This window comes from Episyrphus balteatus, chromosome 2 (genome assembly GCF_945859705.1).
Source record: "Episyrphus balteatus chromosome 2, idEpiBalt1.1, whole genome shotgun sequence".
NCBI lineage: Eukaryota > Metazoa > Arthropoda > Insecta > Diptera > Syrphidae > Episyrphus > Episyrphus balteatus.
Window position 1 is genome coordinate 80,694,308 of NC_079135.1, and position 27,767 is coordinate 80,722,074.

A 27,767-nucleotide genomic window follows, 5' to 3' on the forward strand; every position below is an offset into this window, starting at 1 on the left:
GTCCCGAGCATGTCCCGAAGATGTCCCGAGCATGTCTCGAAGATGTCCCGAAGATGTCCCGAAGGTGTCCCGAAGATGTCCCGAAGATGTCCCGAAGATGTCCCGAGCATGTCCCGAGCATGTCCTGAGCATGTCAGGAAGATGTCCCATAGATGTCCCGAAGATGTCCCGAGCATGTCCCGAAGATGTCCCGAGCATGTCCCGAAGATGTCCCGAGCATGTCCCGAAGATGTCCCGAGCATGTCCCAAAGATGTCCCGAGCATGTCCCGAGCATGTCCCGATGATGTCCCGAGCATGTCCCGAAGATGTCCCGAGCATGTCCCGAATATGTCCCGAGGATGTCCCGAAGATGTCCCGAAGATGTCCCGAGCATGTCCTGAAGATGTCCCGAGCATGTCCCGAAGATGTCCCGAATATGTCCCGAATATGTCCCGAATATGTCCCGAGCATGTCCCGAAGATGTCCCGAGCATGTCCCAAAGATGTCCCGAGCATGTCCCGAGCATGTCCCGAGCATGTCCCGAAGATGTCCCGAGCATGTCCCGAAGATGTCCCGAAGATGTCCCGAAGATGTCCCAAAGATGTCCCGAGCATGTCCCGAGCATGTCCCGAAGATGTCCCGAGCATGTCCCGAAGATGTCCCGAAGATGTCCCGAAGATGTCCCGAAGATGTCCCGAAGATGTCCCGAAGATGTCCCGAAGATGTCCCGAAGATGTCCCGAAGATGTCCCGAAGATGTCCCGAATATGTCCCGAATATGTCCCGAATATGTCCCGAGCATGTCCCGAAGATGTCCCGAAGATGTCCCGAGCATGTCCCGAGCATGTCCTGAGCATGTCCCGATGATGTCCCATAGATGTCCCGAAGATGTCCCGAGCATGTCCCGAAGATGTCCCGAGCATGTCCCGAAGATGTCCCGAGCATGTCCCGAAGATGTCCCGAGCATGTCCCAAAGATGTCCCGAGCATGTCCCGAAGATGTTCCGAGCATGTCCCGAGCATGTCCCGAAGATGTCCCGAGCATGTCCCGAGCATGTCCCGAAGATGTCCCGAAGATGTCCCGAAGATGTCCCGAGCATGTCCCGAAGATGTCCCGAGCATGTCCCGAAGATGTCCCGAGCATGTCCCGAGCATGTCCAGAAGATGTCCCGAGCATGTAACGAAGATGTCCCGAGCATGTCCCGAAGATGTCCCGAGCATGTCCCGAAGATGTCCCGACCATGTCCCGAAGATGTCCCGAGCATGTCCCAAAGATGTCCCGAGCATGTCCCGAGCATGTCCCGAAGATGTCCCGAGCATGTCCCGAAGATGTCCCGAAGATGTCCCGAAGATATCCCAAAGATGTCCCGAGCATGTCCCGAGCATGTCCCGAAGATGTCCCGAGCATGTCCCGAAGATGTCCCGAAGATGTCCCGAAGATGTCCCGAAGATGTCCCGAAGATGTCCCGAATATGTCCCGAATATGTCCCGAATATGTCCCGAGCATGTCCCGAAGATGTCCCGAAGATGTCCCGAGCATGTCCCGAGCATGTCCTGAGCATGTCCCGATGATGTCCCATAGATGTCCCGAAGATGTCCCGAGCATGTCTCGAAGATGTCCCGAGCATGTCCCGAAGATGTCCCGAGCATGTCCCGAAGATGTCCCGAGCATGTCCCAAAGATGTCCCGAGCATGTCCCGAAGATGTTCCGAGCATGTCCCGAGCATGTCCCGAAGATGTCCCGAGCATGTCCCGAGCATGTCCTGAAGATGTCCCGAAGATGTCCCGAGCATGTCCCGAAGATGTCCCGAGCATGTCCCGAAGATGTCCCGAGCATGTCCCGAGCATGTCCAGAAGATGTCCCGAGCATGTCCCGAAGATGTCCCGAGCATGTCCCGAAGATGTCCCGAGCATGTCCCGAAGATGTCCCGAGCATGTCCCGAAGATGTCCCGAGCATGTCCCGAAGATGTCCCGAGCATGTCCCGAAGATGTCCCGAGCATGTCCCGAAGATGTCCCGAGCATGTCCCGAGCATGTCCCGAAGATGTCCCGAGCATGTCCCGAGCATGTCCCGAAGATGTCCCGAAGATGTCCCGAGCATGTCCCGAAGATGTCCCGAGCATGTCCCGAGCATGTCCCGAAGATGTCCCGAGCATGTCCCGAGCATGTCCTGAAGATGTCCCGAAGATGTCCCGAGCATGTCCCGAAGATGTCCCGAGCATGTCCCGAAGATGTCCCGAGCATGTCCCGAGCATGTCCAGAAGATGTCCCGAGCATGTCCCGAAGATGTCCCGAGCATGTCCTGAGCATGTCCCGAAGATGTCCCGAATATGTCCCGAAGTATCTCCCGAAGATGTCCCGAAGATGTCCCATAGATGTCCCGAAGATGTCCCGAGCATGTCCCGAAGATGTCCCGAGCATGTCCCGAAGATGTCCCGAGCATGTCCCGAAGATGTCCCGAGCATGTCCCGAAGATGTCCCGAGCATGTCCCGAGCATGTCCCGAAGATGTCCCGAGCATGTCCCGAGCATGTCCTGAAGATGTCCCGAAGATGTCCCGAGCATGTCCCGAAGATGTCCCGAGCATGTCCCGAAGATGTCCCGAGCATGTCCCGAGCATGTCCAGAAGATGTCCCGAGCATGTCCCGAAGATGTCCCGAGCATGTCCCGAAGATGTCCCGAGCATGTCCCGAAGATGTCCCGAGCATGTCCCGAAGATGTCCCGAGCATGTCCCGAAGATGTCCCGAGCATGTCCCGAAGATGTCCCGAGCATGTCCCGAAGATGTCCCGAGCATGTCCCGAGCATGTCCCGAAGATGTCCCGAGCATGTCCCGAGCATGTCCCGAAGATGTCCCGAAGATGTCCCGAGCATGTCCCGAAGATGTCCCGAGCATGTCCCGAGCATGTCCCGAAGATGTCCCGAGCATGTCCCGAGCATGTCCTGAAGATGTCCCGAAGATGTCCCGAGCATGTCCCGAAGATGTCCCGAGCATGTCCCGAAGATGTCCCGAGCATGTCCCGAAGATGTCCCGAGCATGTCCCGAAGATGTCCCGAGCATGTCCCGAAGATGTCCCGAGCATGTCCCGAAGATGTCCCGAGCATGTCCCGAGCATGTCCCGAAGATGTCCCGAGCATGTCCCGAGCATGTCCCGAAGATGTCCCGAAGATGTCCCGAGCATGTCCCGAAGATGTCCCGAGCATGTCTTGACCATGTCCCGAGCATGTCCCGAGCATGTCTTGACCATGTCCCGAGCATGTCCCGAGTATGTCCCGAAGATGTTCCGAGTATGTCCCGAGTATGTCCCGAGTATGTCCCGAAGATGTCCCGAGCATGTCCCGAGTATGTCCCAAGCATGTCCCGAGCATATCCCGAAGATGTCCCGAGCATGTCCCGAAGATGTCCCGAGCATGTCCCGAGCATGTCCAGAAGATGTCCCGAGCATGTCCCGAAGATGTCCCGAGCATGTCCCGAAGATGTCCCGAGCATGTCCCGAAGATGTCCCGAGCATGTCCCGAAGATGTCCCGAGCATGTCCCGAAGATGTCCCGAGTATGTCCCGAAGATGTCCCGAGCATGTCCCGAACATGTCCCGAGCATGTCCCGAAGATGTCCCGAAGATGTCCCGAGCATGTCCCGAAGATGTCCCGAGCATGTCCCGAGCATGTCCCGAAGATGTCCCGAAGATGTCCCAAAGATGTCCCGAAGATGTCCCGAAGATGTCCCAAAGATGTCCCGAGCATGTCCCGAGCATGTCCCGAAGATGTCCCGAAGATGTCCCAAAGATGTCCCGAAGATGTCCCGAAGATGTCCCAAAGATGTCCCGAAGATGTCCCGAAGATGTCCCGAAGATGTCCCGAAGATGTCCCGAAGATGTCCCGAAGATGTCCCGAAGACGTCCCGAGCATGTCCCGAGCATGTCCCGAAGATGTCCCGAAGATGTCCCAAAGATGTCCCGAAGATGTCCCGAAGATGTCCCGAAGATGTCCCGAAGATGTCCCGAAGATGTCAGGAAGATGTCCCGAAGATGTCCCGAAGATGTCCCGAAGATGTCCCGAAGATGTCCCGAAGATGTCCCGAAGATGTCCCGAAGATGTCCCGAATATGTCCCGAATATGTCCCGAATATGTCCCGAGCATGTCCCGAAGATGTCCCGAAGATGTCCCGAGCATGTCCCGAGCATGTCCTGAGCATGTCCCGATGATGTCCCATAGATGTCCCGAAGATGTCCCGAGCATGTCTCGAAGATGTCCCGAGCATGTCCCGAAGATGTCCCGAGCATGTCCCGAAGATGTCCCGAGCATGTCCCAAAGATGTCCCGAGCATGTCCCGAAGATGTTCCGAGCATGTCCCGAGCATGTCCCGAAGATGTCCCGAGCATGTCCCGAGCATGTCCCGAGCATGTCCCGAAGATGTCCCGAGCATGTCCCGAAGATGTCCCGAGCATGTCCCGAAGATGTCCCGAGCATGTCCCGAGCATGTCCAGAAGATGTCCCGAGCATGTCCCGAAGATGTCCCGAGCATGTCCCGAAGATGTCCCGAGCATGTCCCGAAGATGTCCCGAGCATGTCCCGAAGATGTCCCGAGCATGTCCCGAAGATGTCCCGAGCATGTCCCGAAGATGTCCCGAGCATGTCCCGAAGATGTCCCGAGCATGTCCCGAAGATGTCCCGAAGATGTCCCGAAGATGTCCCGAAGATGTCCCGAAGATGTCCCGAATATGTCCCGAATATGTCCCGAATATGTCCCGAGCATGTCCCGAAGATGTCCCGAAGATGTCCCGAGCATGTCCCGAGCATGTCCTGAGCATGTCCCGATGATGTCCCATAGATGTCCCGAAGATGTCCCGAGCATGTCTCGAAGATGTCCCGAGCATGTCCCGAAGATGTCCCGAGCATGTCCCGAAGATGTCCCGAGCATGTCCCAAAGATGTCCCGAGCATGTCCCGAAGATGTTCCGAGCATGTCCCGAGCATGTCCCGAAGATGTCCCGAGCATGTCCCGAAGATGTCCCGAGCATGTCCCGAAGATGTCCCGAGCATGTCCCGAAGATGTCCCGAGCATGTCCCGAGCATGTCCAGAAGATGTCCCGAGCATGTCCCGAAGATGTCCCGAGCATGTCCCGAAGATGTCCCGAGCATGTCCCGAAGATGTCCCGAGCATGTCCCGAAGATGTCCCGAGCATGTCCCGAAGATGTCCCGAGCGGGTTGGGTTCGATATCCCGCTTTTTATATTCCCGTTTCTTAAAATCCCGCTTTTAAAATCCCGTTTTTCATTATCCCGATTTTGCAAGCAAAACTAGTTGTTTTATTTTAAAAAATCGAGCGATTTTTTAAAATAAAACAACTAGTTTTGCTTGCAAAATCGGGATACTAAAACAAATTAAAAAATGAGAGATTGTTCTAAACGCATTTAATTAAAACTTTTAACAAAAAATATAATATATAAAAAAAATCAATTAACAAACTAATATTTACTTTGAAGTTTCAGAAGAACAATCAAATCGTGATAATCCCATAGATTAATAATAACATAGCAGGTGGCCATGGCACAGAGGAATGGGTAGATGACTTCAGAGCCAGACATCGTGGGTTCGAACCCAACGGTCGGCTCAGAAGTTTTTTCTAAAATCGCCAGCTTAACTGAGGCCACCTGTGCGATAACATGAGACAATTGTCAGCGATGTCTCCCCTCTGTGCCACGTAGTTATGTGTTATATGTGTTTCTGTTGTTCTTTCTCTCTTTGTCTTTCTTTGTTGTATTAATGTCTTGTGCTGTATCAGCCAAATGGACTTAGTTTCCGAAGCTGCAGTGTATCTAGTCCGGAAGATTTATCTTCTGATTAGATTAATATGTAATGTAATGTAATAATAACATAAAATGATCACAACACCTTAAATTAAGTACACACTACATAATCAAAAGAAATTTCATTTAAATATATTTCAACTTATATTTGGATACATTTCAACAATTTTGATATTTAAATAAATGAAATTTCTTTTACTTGTGAACTCAATTTAAGGCTTTAATCATTTTATGTTTTTATAAAAAAAATACCGTCTTCATAGTGTGTTGAAGGTACATATTGTGTGGGCTTTACAACGCAAAAAATCAGTTTTACTAATTTTTTGTCTATTTCTCATGATTTTTTTATTTGTGAATTAAGCATGTATTTTGTAAAAAAAATCGGTATTTTCGGGATTTGACGGGATTTTAAAATGCGGGATTTCAGAAAACGGGATTTTAAAAAGCGGTATTTTAGTAAACGGGATTTTGAAACTTTTTTTTCGGGATTTTCGAAAAACGGGATTTTAAAAAGCGGGATTCCGATACGCTCCCGTCCCGAGCATGTCCCGAAGATGTCCCGAGCATGTCCCGAGCATGTCCCGAAGATGTCCCGAGCATGTCCCGAGCATGTCCCGAAGATGTCCCGAAGATGTCCCGAGCATGTCCCGAAGATGTCCCGAGCATGTCTTGACCATGTCCCGAGCATGTCCCGAGCATGTCTTGACCATGTCCCGAGCATGTCCCGAGTATGTCCCGAAGATGTTCCGAGTATGTCCCGAGTATGTCCCGAGTATGTCCCGAAGATGTCCCGAGCATGTCCCGAGCATGTCCCGAAGATGTCCCGAGCATGTCCCGAACATGTCCCGAGCATGTCCCGAAGATGTCCCGAGCATGTCCCGAAGATGTCCCGAGCATGTCCCGAAGATGTCCCGAGCATGTCCCGAAGATGTCTCGAGCATGTCCCGAAGATGTCCCGAAGATGTCCCGAAGATGTCCCGAAGATGTCCCGAAGATGTCCCGAAGATGTCCCGAAGATGTCCCGAAGATGTCCCGAAGATGTCCCGAAGATGTCCCGAAGATGTCCCGAGCATGTCCCGAGTATGTCCCGAAGATGTCCCGAGCATGTCCCGAAGATGTCCCGAGCATGTCTTGACCATGTCCCCAGCATGTCCCGAGTATGTCCCGAAGATGTTCCGAGGATGTCCCGAGTATGTCCCGAGTATGTCCCGAAGATGTCCCGAGCATGTCCCGAGTATGTCCCGAGCATGTCCCGAGCATGTGCCGAAGATGTCCCGAGCATGTCCCGAGTATGTCCCGAAGATGCCGCTAGCATGTCCCAAGCATGTCCCGAAGGGTACGGCCATGTCCTGAGCGGCTGAGCGGCAATCCTGAGCCGCAAAAATAAATTGGAACATATTTTTTTTTTAATCCTGAGCGGCGAACTACATTATATTCTAAATTAAAACGAATATTTTAATTTGTGGCCTAAATATATGGTTTTTTGTGAAGAAATATTATTGATTTAATACATAAATTTTTATTTAAAATTTAAAAAAAATAAATAGGCATCGACAGGAATCGAACCTCTGGCACTCGAATCTTTGTCTGTTTAAGAAGCTACAGCCTAAACGGATGGATCAATTCTCTTCAAACTTGGTATATAGCAGTTTTTGGAGATTGTGCAGATGATTCTATGTAATTCATTTTTTTAGAACCTTATCTAACGATACCTGTGATGCACCAATCTTAAAAGAGTATAATTTTCTCAAAAACTCTTTTAACGATTTATACAGAAAGAAATAAGTGTGGGTTTTCGGACAAGGCCTATCTTTTAACAAAAAAAGATTTTTTCGAAAGTCATTATTAACGGCACCTGTCATAGAATCGTTTTTTAAACTCTTAATTTCTCTCAAACGACTTATTAAATTTTATTAAAATTTCTTATACAAAAGCATTTATATAGTCTCAGTATAAATCAAAAATAAAATTTTGAAGAAATGCATTTTTGGCAACCCTAGTTTATTTTAAAGAGGAATAATAAAGCTTTAATTTACTATCAGAATTAAAAAAAAAAAAAACAGATGGATGGATGCAATTTGCTCCAAAAGTGTATCTCTTTAAACCTGATGGCAACCCTATTGTTGCGGCAAGCTGTGACCAGGCAACCCTGTTTTTTTTTGTAATCTTTGCGTCATTTCCTTTGATGTGATGTACATTTCATCAAAAAAAAAAAAAACAGATAGATGCAAAATCGAGCAGTGGGATCTTAGACTAGCATGTTAGCGTAGATTAACTTACCTTAAAATTTCATGTTATTCAAAGAAAACACGCAAGTCTTTATGTTGGAAATGTTTTGTCTTATTATAGAGATGTGGTAAAAAAGTTTGTTTGATCGACAAAAAAGTTTGGTTTGCTAAACAATTGCCTTCAAATTAAAATATTTCCTAGCGACCCAACTGTTTAGTTGGCTGCCTGTCCGCACACTAGGAGCCCAACCCGACTAAACTATCGGCCGATAGAAAGTTTGTAGTGTGCGGGGGCTCTAAGAGTTTTTGCAAATAAAACATTTTGATTAGATTTTATATAAATTTCTAGTGTGAGAAATATATTTCAAGTTTCAATACAATTGTACCCATTTCAGTACATTTTTCATCCCTGTCACGGCCATTCTAAAGTACCTAATGGAGAAGACACATTGACCTTGTTTCTTAAGAGGGCTTATGATAAAGTTGATGTTATAGAAGTTTTACGAAAAACTAATTAAACGTAGTCAAATTATTCACAGAAAAAGGGGTAACGGAGAAGACGCGTACAAGTCTTCTCCGTTATCGTCTTTGTTAATAATTTAGCTATGTACATATTTTGAATTAGTTTTTCTTGAAACTTCTGGAACTTCAACTTTATCATGAGTCCTTAAAACCCACCAAGTTTTAAGAAAAAATATTGCTTCTTCATAAACTGGATAATAAGCGTGAAAATGTCCTAAAAATGCAAATGGAATGGCCGATATTACGATATTTTTTTGGGAAATTGTTCATTTTTGACAGAAAATAGAAGAATGTGTTTGAAAAGAATGAAATTTATTGAAAACTGGATATCAATTTCACTCTTACAACGCTCTCGTCTCGTGTCGTCTCGCAATATTGTGAATCAGGAATCATTTTCGATAAAAAAAAAATGTAGGTATTCTTTAAAATGTAATAAAATTAAGTAAAATAAACACAAAATCATCAAATTTTGCTTGACTTCTTAGTCAAGTAAGATTTAAAATCGTTACTTTGAATTTGACTTTATTTCAAAATATTGGTTTTCTATACTTTTTAATAGTTATTCAGAAAGCTCTAGGTTTTGTATTCCTCCGATTTTTTCCTGAAAAAGCTAAAAAAAAAAACAAAATTCAACCAGTTTTTTTTTAATTTTATTTATTTTCAAATTTGATTTTTGACCATAGACACTTTCATCTAGCTGCTAAAAGTTGATCCTTCTTAGAAGACTTTTTGTGAAACTAAATAATTTATCTTGAATTTAAACATTAAAGTTAAGCATACCTACGTGTATAAATGCCTTTTCTCCAGCAATTTTATTCAAAATTAAAAAAATATACAAATCTTTATTACATTTAATATTATAAAAAATATAATCAGTTGGAATACATAACATTTTTAATAGTATTTAAAGAGATTTGAAGAAAATAATTCAATTAAATTATGGTGAAGCACGATTTAGATACCAATATTCCTTTCCTTTATTTTCTTTGACAAAACCTAGAATTGAATGTAAAGAAAAAATATAAATTATTAATTATCTTATAAGACAGCCGCCTACCTTATAACACAGCACTGCAGTTAACAGCGCGAATTAAAGGCAATTTCTTAACATAAAGGTAGGTGGCTGAATTAATTAATTGATGGAATGGTTAAAATACTTGCCATAAGTTTCAGTAGATTTCAAATCTGCCATTCCATTATCACTATCTGTAAATAAACGAAAAAATAAAACAAAACTTTGCAAACAGCTTGCAAATACTGGTATCATCCGCATAACCTGAAAAAATACATATTAGTTTATAAAAGAATTTATAAATAAATTACCTTTCACTCACATTTCCCGCCATAAAAAATATCCCCTAACAACACCATCCATTTCCATCTTAATTTAAGTTTAATTCAATACAAAAAATTAAAAAAGTAATTATATTCTTCTAAAAAAATTAGTCTAACTTTATTTGTATTTTGAAAAGGTCGTATATACAAGAACTTTTTTTTCTGTTTTTTTTTTTTAATAATAAATCTTAGAATAGTTATATACACTTTTTTTCTTGTATGTAATCTTCTATGCAATGTTTTTTTTCTTAATTAATATATAAATAATATTCTTACACAATAGTTTTTATCCGAAAATGATTTTCATTTAGTGAATCAATGAAACAGGATACTATGTACATGGAATTTGCAAAATGCAAACATTGTTTTTCTTTTTTGCTTTGTTTGTTTGTTTTTTTGTTTTACTCTTTCGCAATTTATTTATTCTATTACTAGTTTATCATTTAATTAAAAAAGCTATCAGCACTTACCAAATTAAAATAATAATAATAAAAATAAACCAATAAAAAATAAACGAACTTTAGTTATTCGTTATAGTTTATTGCCTATTGCACATTTTTCTTATATTTTTTTCAAAAAAAAAAATAAATAAAAAAATTATAAATAAAAAACAAAACAAAAATCTAACAAAGTATTAAAAAATATCTTACATGTCTTCAAAAAAGATTTCTATTTTTTTGAAGAACTTTTAACTAAGGTTTTACTCTACACTAGACAATGTACAAAAATTATATTTTCATCAAATCTTTAAATAGATACATTTTTAAACAGTTTTTATTTCTGTTCTTTTCTTTTTTTGGTATAAATGTATTTTTCATTAGGAACGCAAATTTGCTTCAAAACAAAAATGTTTCAAATGCACACCTCTCTGTACAAACAATTTTCGATGCGATGTAATGCCTCACGAAAATTAATTAAAAAACTTAACAAAATAAAATTTAAAAATAAATAGAAACAAATTAACAAAAAAAAATAAAAACTATAATATAATGATGATGGCGAATATGGGGCAGGGCGCAGTTCTCTTGTCAGTATTTTGTCCGCACATTATTTTGTTTTGGATCAGTATGCCGTCGTCAGCGTGGAAGCTGTGTTGAAATAGTCCATTTGGTTGATGGCGTTGTTCAGTGTACTGCTGCTATGGGATGCGTGGGATGTAAGCTACTATCAGTAACCAAAACCAGTGACTCCAGCGGGTCCAGGGCCGGTCATAGATGCCGTAACACTACTAACTATACCTAATTGTGTGGCTGTATTATTTGATTGTCAGTGTTGTGCAGCGAATTTCATACGTTTTTGTTTTTGCCTTTGATTGCAGAACCAGACTCGTACCACGTTCTTCTTCAGATCCAACTTTTCAGCGATGGCAGCTATCTTCTCACCAGAAGGCCTTGGTTGGACGGCAAAATATGCTTCAAGGGAGCGTTTTTCAGGTGCAGCAATGGAAGTCCTTTTTCTTGAAAAAAGACTCGATATAGATAACTGAATAAAAAGTAAATATACAAAATTGTTTAACTAAAACTCGGTCACTGTCATTTTGTTTAAGACAAACAGTTTTGTCCGAGTTCTAATTGAAACGCTGTCTACCTTTTTTTCTCGCCAGCAGGTAACACACTCGGCGCATCTGGGTCTCTTCGTTTGTTTTTCGCTTGTGCCTCCGCTTCTTCAAGCCACGCTTGAAGTATTGGCTTTAATGCTATCATGTTGTTATGTGACAGGGTCAGACTTTCGAAGCGACAGATTGTACTTTGTGAAAGCGCTCCAACTCCAGGTAATTTTAAATTGGCTAAAGCTTTTCCAACATCCGCTTGGGTAACGCCTTAAAAATGTTATAAAAAAAATATTTTTATTAGTAACAAAGGCGAAATAGGTTAAAGAGGTTGAGCAAAAATTTGCGTTTTAAAATCAAGTTCGCTGCTCAGCTCTTTTGTTTTAATTTAGTATCGATCGCATATTCTTCAGATTTTCAGTTTATGAATTCTAATAAACTTTGGAGTTGCCAAATTTAAATATACATGTAAAATAAATGTATACCTAGTATTCTGAGATTAACAGTGACACAAATACACCGGGGGGAAAAATTAAGGTGTCAACAAAATTCCAAATTTTTTGAGGTCTTTCAAGTGACTGAATTTACCTTAAAAATGGTCGCACTGAAATTTTAAAAAGATGGTTTTAAAGCTTAAACTTTCTAGTTTTGAGGATTAACAATGGAAATTTTACAAGCTACATGTTCGGCTTAATCCTATTTTTAAATTAGGAAACATTTTTTGTATTAATTTGTGACAATTTTTTTTAGACTAAAAAACTTGAAAAACTTCGAAATTTTAGTATTCAATAGGATTGAGCTGAACACGTAGCTTGAAAATTTATTTCATCATAAGATCTCAAATCTATTAATCGAGCTTCAAAATTCCTTTTTAAATTTCAAGTACGACCGTTTTTAAGGGAAATACAGTCACTTAATAGCAAACTGAATTTGAATTCAATCACCATAATATAAAATACCTAATTTTATCCGCCTTTGTTTAAATCGCTCCGCAAATGCCTCCAATTCTCTAGGATCTGTATCTGTGTCAGGATGTAGGCCAGCAGCAGCAACTGCAGCTGCCATTGCAGGATGATGCGCACTCGGATGTCCATGATGTCCTGTTAAAATGTAATGTCACACAAAAGTAGTAATATAAAAAAAAAAAAATAAAAAAAAACAAAATATATAATACGGCTTGACTGTCCATAATTATTGTTTACCATAATTCCTACCCGGTGTATGTCCACCTAAAGGTCCCGCATGGTGATGTCCCATCATGTGGTTCATGCCGTGATATGATCCATGGAGTTGATGGTGTGTAGGTGTAATTGGTGTTTCAGACATAGGTGTTAATGTTGTCATTGAACCCGTTGGATCCAACATATCAAGTCCGTCCATTGTATGGTGCATCTAAGAGATTTATGTTTTTTTTTTTAACTTTTATTAATATAGCATAATAATAAAAGAAGGTATGAATGTTTCTATTAAAAATGTTTAAATATCAAAAATTCATTTAAAAAACAAAACAAAAACAAAAGGAGAAAAATAAAATTGCACCTCTAGAAGAATTGTTTTCCTGAAAAAGAAAAAATAATTTTTTTTTTGTATTTTATGCATTTTTAAACACCTTTGCGGAAGAAAAAAGAACCTCAAAAAGAATGATTTTTTCTTTTATACCCCAAATAATCAAGTAGCAAATATTAACAAAACAACAAAATTAAGACTTTTACTTTGAAATTAACCAAAATCATTTTTCAAATATATTTCCATAATGCTCAAGGATATTGATAACCATAGTGCAGAAATTCATTACTTCATTAACTCAACTATTATTTTAATATTTATTAAAAATGCAATCAAGCGATATGTAGGCATAGAACCAAAAATGTTAAATAAAACAAAAAATAATCCTCCTTTAGGCTTTTAATTACACTAAAATGTATATTTTCTATGTACCTACAAAAAAAAAAAAAAAAACACTATCGTAGTAATGAAGAGAGAGAAAAGTGAGTTCATAGAGTGATTGGTTTGTTTGCCAACTAAATTAAGTTACATGCCGATTTAATTTGTTGTACAAACATTGACTTTACTGTGCCTATGCCATGTACCTAGAGCATTAAATGAATGCCAGCCAAGCTAGTATATACTATACAGCACAACCATATCCTACATACTAATATATTTCAACTTGTAAAAGCATAAAAATAAACAACATCGACTGCACTAAAAAAAAAAAAAAATAGCATCAAAAGGTGACCAGATTTCTAAAAACTACCCGAGGCAACTACAGCCCAACCCTGCAAACGCAAATATTTTTCATTCGAAGTTTTACTCTGCTATTATTCCACCTGATCAAAAAGCCACAAAATTATCTAGATACGGTTTTGGTAGTGGTGGCTGGCACTGCGGCATAAACTCGATTTTAAACCACCACCACCACCCTAATAAACATATTGAAATCGTGCACCATTCTCTGACATCCAGGGCTTGAAATAAGACAAACAAGGTACTTTCAACTCTCTTGTTTGACTTCCATTACTGTTACATTCAATTAGGTAAATATCGTCAGAGTATGATTAGAGCACTTGAAATTAATTTTATGTTTGGTTAAGATCTTTGCTTTTATCACAATTCCAATACCAATTCAGGAAGCTTCATATATATACAAAATACGAGTACCGGACTGGTTGGCTGAGATAGAAATTGAGGCTGTGGTGGCACAGGCTCATATCCTTTTTTGAGTGTCTTTATACTGACACAAAAATAATAACAATTTAAGAACAAAAAACAACTTTTTTGTTTCAAGTTTATTTTCAATGTTTGAATGAAGGTCCTTGATGTGTTATTATGTGAAATAATTGCTTTTTTTTTCCACATCGGTTATTTAATGTAAGAGGGTAACTCACATATAAGACTGATGATGGTGTTGATGCATCGATATTGTTGTTTAGGACTCCGGTAAGTTGTGTTTTATGGATAAACGTTGCATGCTATGAGTATGCATTTTAGAGACATACACCGCATTCTGTATGTGGTTTTATTGTTCCCATGAAAGGAATTATAATTGATTGTTATTTATTTTAGAGGACATTTTTTGATACGCACATCAGAACATTTGTTAGTAATGATGTTTGGACAATGGACAAAATAAACATTAATATACCACTTACGAAAAAAAAAAAAAATTATGAAATTGTATAAAAGAGAGGGTTATAAATGTTTTCATATTTTTCGGTTGAATAGAGGGAAATACTATTACAAAAGTGAATCTATTTTCGAGGTCTTAGTCAGGTGCGTAAGTATGAAGATTGAACAGTACAATATTAATATGAAGTTGGAAAAAAATATAGGTAGTTATAAATCTCTATACATAGATGTTTGTTAAGAAAAAGAAGATATATGTATTTGAAATTAGAAATGATTTTTATACTTTTGGAATTGTACAAATTTCTTTTTAAGAAATCCATCGATGGTTAAAAATGTTATGAAAATATAGAGAAAAAAAAATTTAAATTTAGCACCGATGGTGAAAATGGGACACAGAGGATTCTATTTTTTAAACGATACATGACTTTGTTCAAAAAGTAAATGCAAAATTGATTTGCTGTTGGTATTCGATCAGTGAAATAGATTTTATAGCTATATTGATCAATACACATTTTTCAGAAAATTGAAAAAAAAAAAAAACTGATGTTTGCTTACAAGTATGTAAGAGCAATGTCTTTTCAAGCTCTAATTATGTAAAAAAATTAATACGAATTTCATAAACTTTTTTATAGTAGTTTAAATGTTGTTTATATTATATTTTGTTGGGGAAATGTTATTATATTCCATTTTGTTGAAAAATCAGTTTCTTAGATACTTTTTTGATCCACATTTTGTTGTAAAATTTATCGAAAAGAGCTAAAAACGTTGAAATAAATAAAAAATAAAAGAAGTTGTTTAGTTCAATTTTTTAAACATATAATTCCCAATTTAATGAATGGATTTTTTATTATTAACAGGCTTTGAAGCTTTGATCTTTTGGGGTTTCATCAATTTTTTTTTTTTTTTTTTTTTTAATTTATTGACCTTTCAAACTTATAATTATTGTCCATTTTACGTCTTAAATTTAATAGCTTGTAGGATCCAGTTTCATATGTATAGTTTTTACAGGACTTGATTTTGGCTGTACGAATCTAGGACTTAGAAGAAACAACGGTTACTAACACGAACACTGACTAAAGTAGGGTCTATAACCCCTTGTTTTCTGATCTCTATACATAATTATATCCCCTTTTGATCCGAATATCGTCGGCTAAGAGTGGAAACCTCGTAAATCCACTTTTTGACAAAAATTAGATTTTTGAAAATTTACAAAGTAGGCATCGAAATCTATGTTTCCATTAAAGAAAAAGTGCATATTTGTTTTATTAAACGACCAAAAGACACAAAATTAGACATGAAAAATGTATAGAGCTAGTAGAAAATTGAAAAAATTGAAGTCCAAAATTCAAAGTGACTTAAATGTGTGTCTTTTCACTTAGGGAAAAAAGATAGTTTGAAAAAAAAAAAAAAACAAAAATTGTGTTTATCCCCCTCGAAAAGTCACTCCTCAATCATGGGGTTGTATTAGCAGCGGCAGTTCCCGAATTGTATTTGTGATAATGAAGACATCATACATACCGTCTCAAAGTCAGAGAGTTGAATTACTGATCTGATCCTCCCCCACATCGTCAATCGTCAATGTAGCAATGAGAAATATCCAAGTGAGTTTTTTGAAATCAATTTTAATTTTGCTAAACATAAACAAAATTCTGAGAGTTTCAGTTTTAATTTGGCTATAAGTTGGTATTCACAGGAAAGACACTTTTGACAACCCCGTCAAAAAGACAGTATCATTCAACGTTCCGATACAACTTCAAACTTAAATAGAAGATGTGCATAAGAGCTCTTGAGGCAGGCAAAAAGCAAAAGACTGACCAAAAGTCTGGGCCTCAGAAAACAATCCAAATCTTAGAGGCTTGCAACTATTTCCAGGGTGAGATTGAAGTTGAACTCGAGTTTATTTTTACGAAATTTAATAATTTACTAAGCAGATGCTTTTTCTTCTATCCTCTTTTATAAAAATTGCTTCTTAAAAATGCTTCAGCTTTTGACGGTAAGCTTATTATGAGCATTGAGCATGCTTATAACTAAGAACCAAATTCTTTTTTTTTAGATTTGAATTTTTCACACAAAATGTATAAGAATAAGAAATGATTTAGTTTTTTTTTTTTTCTTAATGTACAAAGAAATCTTTACAATATTTTAGGAATCATGTTTCGTTTATAACATAGATCAAGCTATGGTCTGAAAAATGTTTCATCTCTTATTACTTAAAACTTTGAAACAATAGCGAATAAGAGCAACTCACAAGAAACAAATTTTTCTTATTCCGTCCTTATAGGCCTTATTTCTTAAAGATACGAGATAAGTCCACTTTTATAGAGATATTTAAAATAATAATCCCACCATACACACCTCAATGTTTTCCCAGGGTTCTTATAATTTTTGATTGGAAATTCCATTCTTAAAAATAGAAATGTGTGAGATAGGCCATAATTCCGATAAGAATTCCGAGAAGCATTAGTTTCGATCGATTTATAATTGTTGAGTTATGCCCCACCGAAATGTTTATATGTTTATTATAGGTACACATATGTCCCGTGAAGTTACATAATATCTTACTGGGCTATACAAAATCCAGAGTATTAACGTTTACAGTAGAAATAGAAACTTTGGTGTCAATAGCATAACTTTGGAAAAAGTAGCTTACATTATTCTTCACACCTTTGAAATAAATTGTCGGTTAAACATTTATTTTTCAATAGGAACATAGACGACAGGTACCTTATCTACTTTTACAATCAAGGAAAACAAAAAGAAAACCAACAAATCCCAGTTCTTGATCTAAGACGATATAAAAATATCCTTTATGCGAATCCAAATATATAATGTTTATCACGGTGATTGCGTAAACCATCTGTTGTTCTCTTATAAAAGATAAACAACAAAATTGAAATACTTGTCAATGAAAAGAGGGCGAGACTATAGTGATGCTTTTTTTTTGCAAAAACTCATGAAAGATGAAGGGTAAATTGTATCCGAAACACAACAAAAACGAACAACAACAAAAAAAAAAAATGAATCAAATAAAAACACAACAAATTGCCACTGGGGTTGCCCACGTAATCGACTCACCATCTCCTCATTTTATCACCCCGAATGTATAGCTGTTGTTTGGTAAGCAATCTTGTATTAGTTTTTCAACCTTGATATTTGCCGGGGTTAACATGTTGTTAATGCGGTACATGACTTCTACACAAAAGCACTCATCCTACCCATTTGCGAGTATATTATATCCGCCTCTGTCTTTTGGGAAACGTATCAATATTGTTCAAAGGGAGAGTAATGGGAAAGAAATCTGAATTTCAAGACTCTGATGGGTATATCCCTTGTTTTTTTTTCTCCCTATTTTTTTTTGTTTCTATACAAACAACTACCCACCGAGCCCATATTACGCAGGGTTATAAAACCTGTATACGGTTAGGAGGATGATGCTGTTGCTAAAGAAAGCATATTATGATTTATATTTTCGATTCGGCACCAAGGGTGCGCAGTGCACAATCTGCAAACACCAGTCCGGTGGTTGAATCCAGACCATATTGAGAGATTTTCAATAATATAAGGGTTCGCCTTTGATATGCAATACTTTCTATGTAGCCAGTGGGTAATCCCGTGGGAGATAGTTAATCGTATTCATTGCCATAAAATGGCAAACGAGTAGTTTCGATATGGAAAATCGTTTCTAATCTTTAAGTTGATTATATGGGCGGGATGAACCAGTTATATTTATTAATACGATCAATTTGATGTTCCTTTTTGCGTTAGTAATATGCACTTTGCAATGGATTTTCATTTTTAATATTCGATAACATCAAGGGTTATAGTATGGAATTAGTAGTATTGTTGATGTATAGAGTAGATCTATAGATAGGTGTCTTCTAGGTAAGGTACATTGTTTTAAACTTTCGGAAACAAGTGATTTTTGTACTCTTTGGCTTGTCTGTTCGAACACAAAAAAAAAAAACAAAAAACAAAAAAACATCGAGATATGCAACACATGGTGCATGATGTAGTTGAATTTAGGGGGTTTTTGATATGGCTTAGCAGATTACTTTCAAATAATATTCATTAATGTGGAACACATGAAACAGCACTTAAAAGGGATGACTGTATGTCGCTGCGTCTGTCTATTATGTTAGGTAGAGCGAAAAACCTGGTAGGTAGGTAGGTTGTTCTCAGTTTATAACAGCATATGTCCATTAGAATGCAATTTGAAAGCAAAGTGATTTTTTTGTTTTGTTAACAGATATGATAACGGGTGTTGTCACATTTATAAAGTAACTAGTTCACAGTTCATATTTTGACAAGTGTTCTCTGCATGTCAAATCATCCCCCGGAAGAGTTGAAAAAATGTATCCGACATTTGTGATAATAGTTATTATGTTTCGATTCGGATACCAGTTTTTTTTTTTATTATAGGTAAGGGTGATTTAACTAAAAAAAATACGGAAACAAGTTATTAATTAAAAAGCAGTTAAATTGTTCTAAATGTGGGCATACAAATAATTTAAAACCATATTTTATTACATTTAAACAAAGTCGTTTGTTTTCGAGGGGATATGATTTGTTTTTTTAGGTTTTTTTTTTATTTGTAATAGGTAAAATTATTAGAGCATTTTGTTTGTTTGTTTCGCACTAAATAAAATAGACTTCTGAGGTAGTACCTACCTAGGTAGTTGCTTTTTTGCTTAAGCAAATTATTGTGGCAAAGGATTTGAATACAAGTTTGAAAAAGATTCTGTAAGCAAATACTTCTGAAAGCTATATACTTTTATATTTCTTGACTTTCAAAAATAATCAAGTTTAAATATTTTACTTTTAGTGTTATGAAAGTATACCTATAGACCAGGGTCGATAATTTTTGAAACAAAAAAAAAATCATAGTAGAATGAAACCCATTGGAAAAGGAGGTGAATATGATGAAAATTAAAGGAAAAATAAATTACGAGCGAGCCGAGTTCGGGAAGTGGGTGGGTTGAGTTTTTAATGGTAAAAAATGGTGTATCTCGATTTCCGGCAAAACTACAAATCCTATAGAAAAAAGTTGTATGGCAAAGTTGTAGGTAATAAAAAGATCTACAACTTTTGCATCAACAATTTTTTCACATAACCTCAAAATTTATGTGAAAAATTCAAAAAACCGAGTTTTTGGTTTTTTATTTTTATCTTTTTGAAAAACAAAAATTTTTCTTCGAAATTTGGTGAAAACTTAACTTATTATGTCCCAAATACACTGTAATTTATTTGATTTAAAATATTAATTTGTTTACCTAATTTTGACTTAATACCAAAAAAACATCCTAATTTTCAATCGAAAATTCACGAGTCAAAATATCAGCTTTTTTCAAAAAGTCGGTGGGCATTTCGTTCGTTAAAATGTCTTTTTTCTGATGGTATAAAAAAAAATTTATTGCTGTCTCCGTCAAGAAGAAAAAGACACAGACATAAGGCGTCAGTACGTTAAGGTACGTATGCCGTAATTCGACCCCAGTTTTGGATTACAGATATAAGTTCAGAGGCCTATATTATTTAGGTAAAAAATATACATATATATTTGCTGAAAAAAATGCAGTTTAAAATTTTCCTCCAAATTCATTTAGTGAGTTACCTACTGCTGATAAATAAATGATTTTTTGTAATTTACAACAAGTTTTCAAACCAGTAGTACTCAAATGGCGGAAAATAAAAAAAATTATGAAGACTATCTATCATTTGTAGTCGGCTTACCAAAGCTTAAAAAAAAAACGTTTTATATACATAAGAACTAATAAAATAACTCTGAAAACAGGTGAACGTATTAGCTAAATATTCTGATTTCTTTATGAGCATTTAAAAATTGCATATAAATTTGTTTAGTATACAAAACAAGAATCGGAATGATAACCATTCTTAATTCTTCGTAGAAGTCAAGATAATTATATGTGTATGCTATTAAATTCCAGAATGCAGACCTACAACTTGTACGAAAAGAACACAAAAATTTAAAAACTGTCATAGTACGGTCGTGCGGATTCTTATTAATAAAACAAGTTCGCTGCTCAGCTCTTTCGTTTTGTATCTTGAATTTAATGCATATTGTGTAAATTCATTTTATTACACATTTGAGATGATCAATTTATTTCATAGTTGATAACAAGTGCACGTACCCACATAAAACTGTTTCACATATAGCGAGTATAACGACACAAATTAGTGCCTAGTTATTTGTTAAAATTATCTGGACCGCCTAGATAGATTTCTTGTTTTGTCACTTAAAATAATAGATTTCCCCCATCCTCGCCCCTGCCATGTGATTTTTGACAATATTTAGTCTGGCCTCCTTATGATGTAACAAAGGGTAGAATTTTTCCTTCAACTTTTTATTCGTCATATTGAAAAGATTTTCGAATAATAGTCTTTAAACTTATTTTGGCTTCTGTTATGAGTTCAATATAATAAAGGTTAGGTTAGTTTATAGTGGTTTTCAGGCAAAGTACCCGACACACTTTCTTAGACCCTTATGGATCCATTGTGGTACCACGAAAGACTAGCAAGTTAGGAACTCACTAGCCGACAATATAATATAACAAGTTTCGAATTTTATTTTTTGGTCAAACCAATAGAGCGGATCGAATTTTGTTTAATCAAATTCGCAGGATGGAATCCATAAATTAATTATTGCTTTTACTATACCATATTTGCTTTCATCTTAATATTGAAAACTTCAATCTATCTTTGATAGCCTTGAATCGTCACTTTCTTTTACAATTTTATCGAATTTTTTATCATATAACACGGTTGTCAATAAACGGGCAAAACATTACAAATTAAACTATCTTTTTCTTTACGTTCAATTCCTCTTTTTGATTCTAAAGTTTCATAATTCTTGGTTACCAATGTTCCCCAAATTAAATATTTATTGGAGTTAATCATTTCAAGCACTCTAAATTATTTATGAACTTAGAAATCTAAATAACTTTGACATTTTGTTAGGAATTCTAATTGAAAAAAAAAAAATTAGTAACAAGTTACCTTTTATGTTACTCAATCCTTTAATTTCAAAGCAAAATACAAACTCAAGTTGTAAATTCTAAAGTCCCATGTGCTTATGCACTTGTTACCCATGACATGGATCACGTGTCGATGAACGCTCGCTAATTGAAAATAAGTCGTTATTGTGTGAGCCATTTCATACAATGTCTATAACTGTCTTTCTCTCTTTCTATCCTTCCCAAAAAACCCTCTTTTGTGCAAAAAAACAGCCCTAAGTGTTGTTTTCTTGTTAGTACAAATGGAAACAATTAAACAATTTCCCATTGCTCAAAACACACTTCAGAAAATTTTTCTTATACCTCTCTTGCCCGCATGTGACAGTCGTCCTTTTTTGCATTGAAGTTTTCTCATGACAACAAAAACGACGACGACGTTGACGGTGACAAGGGGTAGTTTGCTCTAGCTGCCTTCATTACAGCCACTTAAGTTCTATGTTCGTTCCCTGCTTCAAACCAACTTTTATTTTTAATGTTTAATGGGAAAATAAGGGCGATGAGCAATTTGAATTTGTCGTACCTAAGTGTATTGCTTTGCTGTTAATTTTCAAATGAGCCGAAAAACCACTGTACCACTCGATGACACCGGACGCAGTTCATGGTTACCATTTTGTTGAATTAAAAAAAAAAAAAATTTGGACGTTATAGATTTTGATTTCAATTAAAATCCTGTGATCATTCATAAAGGATAATTGAATGGTCAAAAATATTCTCGTAATACTAACAAGTTAAAAGGATTAACTTATTCCATTGGTACATCTTTTAACTCACTGTTCACTTAAACCCTCCTGTCAAACGTCAAAACAAACAAATGATTTTTTTTTTCATATTCATTTGAAGTTTAACGGGAGGAAGATTGTGTAAAAATCATTACTTGTAGAAAAAAAAAATCCTTCAAAAATTACCAATTTTTTTTAAATAAAAAGAAACCGCTAAAAATAATAATTCCTATAAAATGATTTCTTTCAAAAGTATTGGCAACCATGATTAAAAAATCAGCAATTTTTCAATTGTGTAGGTAAATTTCGAACAATATTGTTCGGAAAGAAGAACAAGTGTGACTCAAATTGATCTAATCTAAGTTGCATGAAGTTCAAGACAATGCAAACGCCATCAAACGCCCTTGACGACTCAAGTACCTGTGTGTGTTGTATATTTAAATTGAAATAAGTTGTTGTTTTTTTTCTTGTTGTGTTGTAGGTATATTGGGAAAAACTGGGCGAAGGGTTGGTCGTTTTGGTGGATGTCTAATGCCCCTTGAGTAATGGCACGTGACTGTCATTGGCGCGATGTGCGTACGTCCAAAAATCGTGTCTCTGATTAGGCAATCGTTCGGATACCGGATATTTTCAAGTGTATTGTTGTGCGTGAAACTAATAAAATTATTAACCAAAAAAACTAGGTTTGATCGAATTATCGACTCGTGTGTATCAAATTGGTTAAGTGGTTTAACCAAAAATGGAAAAAAAGTATAGACAAATATAACAAGTAAATCACCTGTAATGGTCTTTGAGGGGGCCCGCTCATACTATGGTGGTACATGACATCATGTTTTATCTGTGAGGGCATTTGCGAATGGGCATGTGTGTTCTGGTGTTTTTGTATATCGACAGCTGCTAATGCTTCTGCTCTGCTAAGAATCCCATCGTTCAGTCCGGCAAATATGTCACCCTAGAGAAAAGAAAATAAATTTTAATCAAAATAGAGAAGAAGGAAATAGTAAGAAGATATTTTGTTGTTATTTCGTTATTTTTGTAAGAGTTTCTAGGAATGTGAAAGGCAGGTCAGGTGAAGGTCCTTAATTTATGGGCATCAATTTAATGAAATATGCCTTCTGTTTACCTTTTAAGATATGAAGCCTTAACAGTAGTAAATAAAAGTAAACAATGGACATAGTGTCTTGTTTTAATGAAGATCAATGACTTGAAAAAGAATTCCCTTTGGAAAATTGTTTTTTGTTTAACTGGTTGGCAACAGTTTTCTGACAAAAAAAAACAGTAGTATTCCAATGTTTTATACCTTTTATAAAGTTAATAGCAAATTTTGATAGTTTGTATCGAAATATGCATAAAATAAAAATTGTATCTATCAAAATTCCAAATACTGTGTGCTTTGTTTTCAAAGCTGAGCATAGCTTTTAAGGGAAGGAAAATTATAGTCTTTAACTTCTTACACCTAATGTATTCACCCTAAATTAAATTTAAATCGCCATTCAATTATTTGTCATTTTCAAAAGCAACTTTTAAATGAATTTTAAAAATAAGTGCAGTGTGAATAAATAAAGATTTTATATTTAAGCGTTTAAAATTATTTCTTTCACTTTATATTTGTTTTTATTAAATAAAAATAATAGTCATGTGTGTCGGGCACAATTTTTATTCACAAATCAAGTTCGCTGCTCAGCTCTTTCGTTTTCCATTTTCTATGAAAAATAGTAAAAATAGGAACAAAATTATTAACAAACTATGGCAGCACTGTATTGTGGTATGGCCAAAATATTTACTCGTACATTCAAATAATGCGAAAAAAGAGGCAAACCTCAAAATAAATGCTTATAAGCCTACAGCCAACAAATCTTTGTTGAAATATTCTTTAACTAATATTAAATATCTCATAAGACCTTAAGTCCATATGTACAAGTCGTAAATTTCTGGGTGAAACCGGAAGTGTACAGTGTGTACAGTAGACTGATGCAAATAAATCGACTATATCTCTACATTTAGTATCGAAAATATTTTTGGAAATTATATGGAAAAAAAAATTCTTTGAAAGTTAGTAATATAAAGAACTGCCGCATAATAAATTTCAATTTCCCATATGATTTACATAGGAAAGGTTGTCGTTTTGAGTTTAGAATTAGTGAATCAATAAACGGTTATCAAAAGGGCTAGATCAAATTATTTTCTTGTACTATAGTGAACGCTCTACAGAATACATTGCGAAGTTTTTCAACATTTAAATATAAAATATAATATGATCTCGTTTTTTATATTTTTTGGCGAAATTATCAAGTTTATTGAAAATTTTTTTCGATTCAAATACATATCTATCGTATTAGAATTTTCAATGAAATCAAATTAGGTATTATTTCTTTTTTTTTTTCAATTTAAATTTGTAGAAAAAATCTTATTCGATAATATTAGGAATTTGACAGTTAAACAAACTGTGAAACCAAAAAAAAATTGAGAATACAAAAAAATTAAAAAAAAATTAACAACATTTTTTGAAAATTTTGCTAATTTCATAAAAAAAATCGGAAAAAAATTAGAATTTATTATATGTATTACGTTGGACTTTATATATCTGTCTAAGAAACGGACAGATTTAATCTTAAATAAACCATCAGTATTTTTGGTACATATTATCAAAACAACTTCTCCATCCATTAATCACCAATATTCTAATCTCTTACGTCTCTCCCACGTCGTCAATGTTTTTTCGTCAAGCTTCTGAATAACTTCGATGTTAAAAAATCAAATTCTGTAGGAAATGTCATCGCAGATTTATATTTCAGAAAAAAGATCATCAGCAATGGATAACTTATCTCTTATCGTATTCTTATTTTTTTAACGGCAAATTTATCTTCTGGAATTTCCGGGTAGATTTTTAAAACCTCTCTTATCCCTTTATTTTGGTGGAATCCAAATGCCGCCGGCATTGGTTAATCGAACCAAGAGTTTTGTTTTTCTTTCTTTTTTTAGATCTAGCAAAAGTGCCACTGCTGAACCACTTTGGTTGTGTTTTAATTGAATCTCGGCACTTGGTCCTGTTGGAATCTTTAAAAAATTGAGCGTCAAGGTTTCAATTCTTTCTTTAAACAATTGTTATCTCCGTTTTGAAATCATAAACATCTCCATCCGGGATCCAGTTCATGTTCGATCTTTGCGGTTATTTTAATAGAAAGTTACAACGACAACGAATCATGAGACTATGTATTAGGGTTATGATAGAAAGTGGTGATCGTAGACTGTAAACAACATAAACTTCTCTAATATTATCCAATAATAATTCATAAAAGATTGGTATTGATAGCAAAAGTTTCAAATTATTTGCTATTTTATAAAAGGCTTTGGAAATCAAAATATGTAATATGTACCGTATTATATTGAGATGTCACAATATTTGTTGAATGGAAGGTTTTTAAGATCTGATTCGTTGAAAAGGTAGTGGTAGAAAATCTGGCAGATTGTGCCTCTCCGGCTTGCTTGAAAAATTCAAAAAATTTGGTATATATTTTCATTTAGCTACAGTTGATATCATTTTTCCTGCGTCTTCTCACTGTATTGTATTCACATATTTTTCTTAATAAGCTTTAAATATTGATAATATTAAATATTTATTTTAAACCCCAAAATTGTAAAGGGTTTTTCGGTAATTATGAGCATCCAAATCCCTCTGAATAATTATATTGATGACCCTCTTCATTCCATCCCTTATAATTTGGTTGCTTTCAATTTGATTTTAATAATATTTTTGTTGAATTTTTAATTGTCGTCATGTTCCATCATCCACCATATACAACAAATTTTATTTTAAAGACATAATGAATTACCAACAACAAATGGTCTATTTTTTGTCCAGCTTTTAATTTAGGTATTTACACACATTTTAAATATCTAAATCTAAATATGTTTTTGAGCGCAACACGGGTTATGGTATACCTTTCTACTTTTATACAGTACCTATATATGAACCACTGTCCATATTGTATCTAGATACATAAGTATAAGTATACTACTTACTCGATGACGACGAGTGTTAAAAAAAATGATAGCTTTTCTATCGTCATCCATCAAGCTACAAACAAGGGGCGCATTTCAGTCGAAGAGAACCTTGAAATATTTATGAGATGTCTGGCCAATTTTTAATGAGGCCAACTTTCCTCCCCTCCCTATCTTTCTACAAGCATCTTAAGCATTCCCATACCTACCTGCCAACTTATATACCTCTTCGTACATTTTAGATGTAGGTACATGATAACGAAATGATTTTTATTTATCTGAAGTTTATTGTGGGTATATCCACATTCGAAATGAGTTCACCCGCCAACACACCCACCTTTCATTCTAAGGAAAATGAAGAAATATTGTCAAAATACTCGACTTGAAATATCAGCACTTCTATCTGCTATATTTTTCTCCATGTGGGAAATTAGAAAAGTTTCCTTATAAATTGTCCCAAAAAAATATGTGTGTTGGTATCTACCCTTAAAGTAATGAGCTGGACATACTACACACATATTTTTTTGTCGACAGAGTTCCTTCAACGGAACTCCGACTCTGTGTATTTGCTGTGGTTCTCTAAATTATGTCAACAAAAATTTCTCGTCCCAATACCGAAATTATAAGTCCAACCACAAGGCAAAGGTAGATAATTATATTTTGTTTTTGATTCAATAATTTCGATTGTGAAAAAAATAGCCTTATGCTATGAAGTGACGTATTCTGACAACACTATTATCAAACACAATGAAATGTCATTTCATGTGATGGTAGTACCGCAAAATATATATATTTTTGTATGGTCAAGAAAAAAAAAAATTACCTTTGTGTATGTGTGTGTGGTTTTAACATTCATACAAAGGGTATTCCAACACTAATATGCCACTTGACGTAGTAGCATAGCGTGACCGGAAGTAATTTGTGGCTAAATAAACATTAATATCCTGCGATTCGAACAAGTGCAACTTGAAAACGCTATCCTATTTAGGTATGTATCCCCCAACCTCGTTAGAGCTTAATTTATAAAAAATTATTTTTGTGGGTCAGAGCTTAGTTTGATTTTGATTGGGGTGGATATGTGGGCGACATACGCGAGTATAAAAACCACAACATGTGGTCAATTGCAGACTGTTGTAAAAAAAAGTAGTGCACGACTCTGCAAAATAAATACTCCAAGGATATAGTATCTACGTTATAATGAATGTATACATTGGAACATATTGATATAAATTCGAAAGAGTAATATAATTGCCCATCACGAACTAGTAATTCTTTCATAAGTATTTTGTAAGTAGCTGCATTTATGTATGTATATGGATATATTATAGACAGTATTTGCATTCAATCAAAACATGCATAGATACAAATATATGTCGCAGGAATAGGCGTTTGCTATTTTCACCCACAATAGAAAGATATACTATACATAGAAAGGAATATTTTGGATTAAATTGTGGATAGTTATATTAAA

At 36.3% G+C, this 27,767-nt stretch overlaps 1 protein-coding gene across 8 annotated transcripts in view; it reads right to left on the minus strand.

Moving 5' to 3' along the window:
• Nucleotides 1–10,541: 10,541 nt before the first annotated feature.
• The window catches only part of LOC129910450 (inhibitory POU protein), a 55,884-nt gene continuing 38,658 nt past the window's right edge, over nt 10,542–27,767 (minus strand). For 2 of the 8 annotated variants that reach the window (XM_055987845.1, XM_055987842.1), the window contains 6 exons: nt 23,073–23,246; nt 12,633–12,810; nt 12,378–12,518; nt 11,457–11,688; nt 11,162–11,325; nt 10,542–11,107 (listed from right to left, as the gene is read on the minus strand). In XM_055987845.1, the coding sequence (XP_055843820.1) occupies nt 11,037–11,107; nt 11,162–11,325; nt 11,457–11,688; nt 12,378–12,518; nt 12,633–12,810; nt 23,073–23,246 (960 nt within the window). In that variant the 3' untranslated portion in view covers nt 10,542–11,036. Of the gene's footprint in view, nt 11,108–11,161; nt 11,326–11,456; nt 11,689–12,377; nt 12,519–12,620; nt 12,811–23,072; nt 23,247–27,767 lie in introns of all 8 variants that reach the window. The other 6 variants (XM_055987840.1, XM_055987847.1, XM_055987843.1 and 3 more) reach the window with 5 other exon arrangements.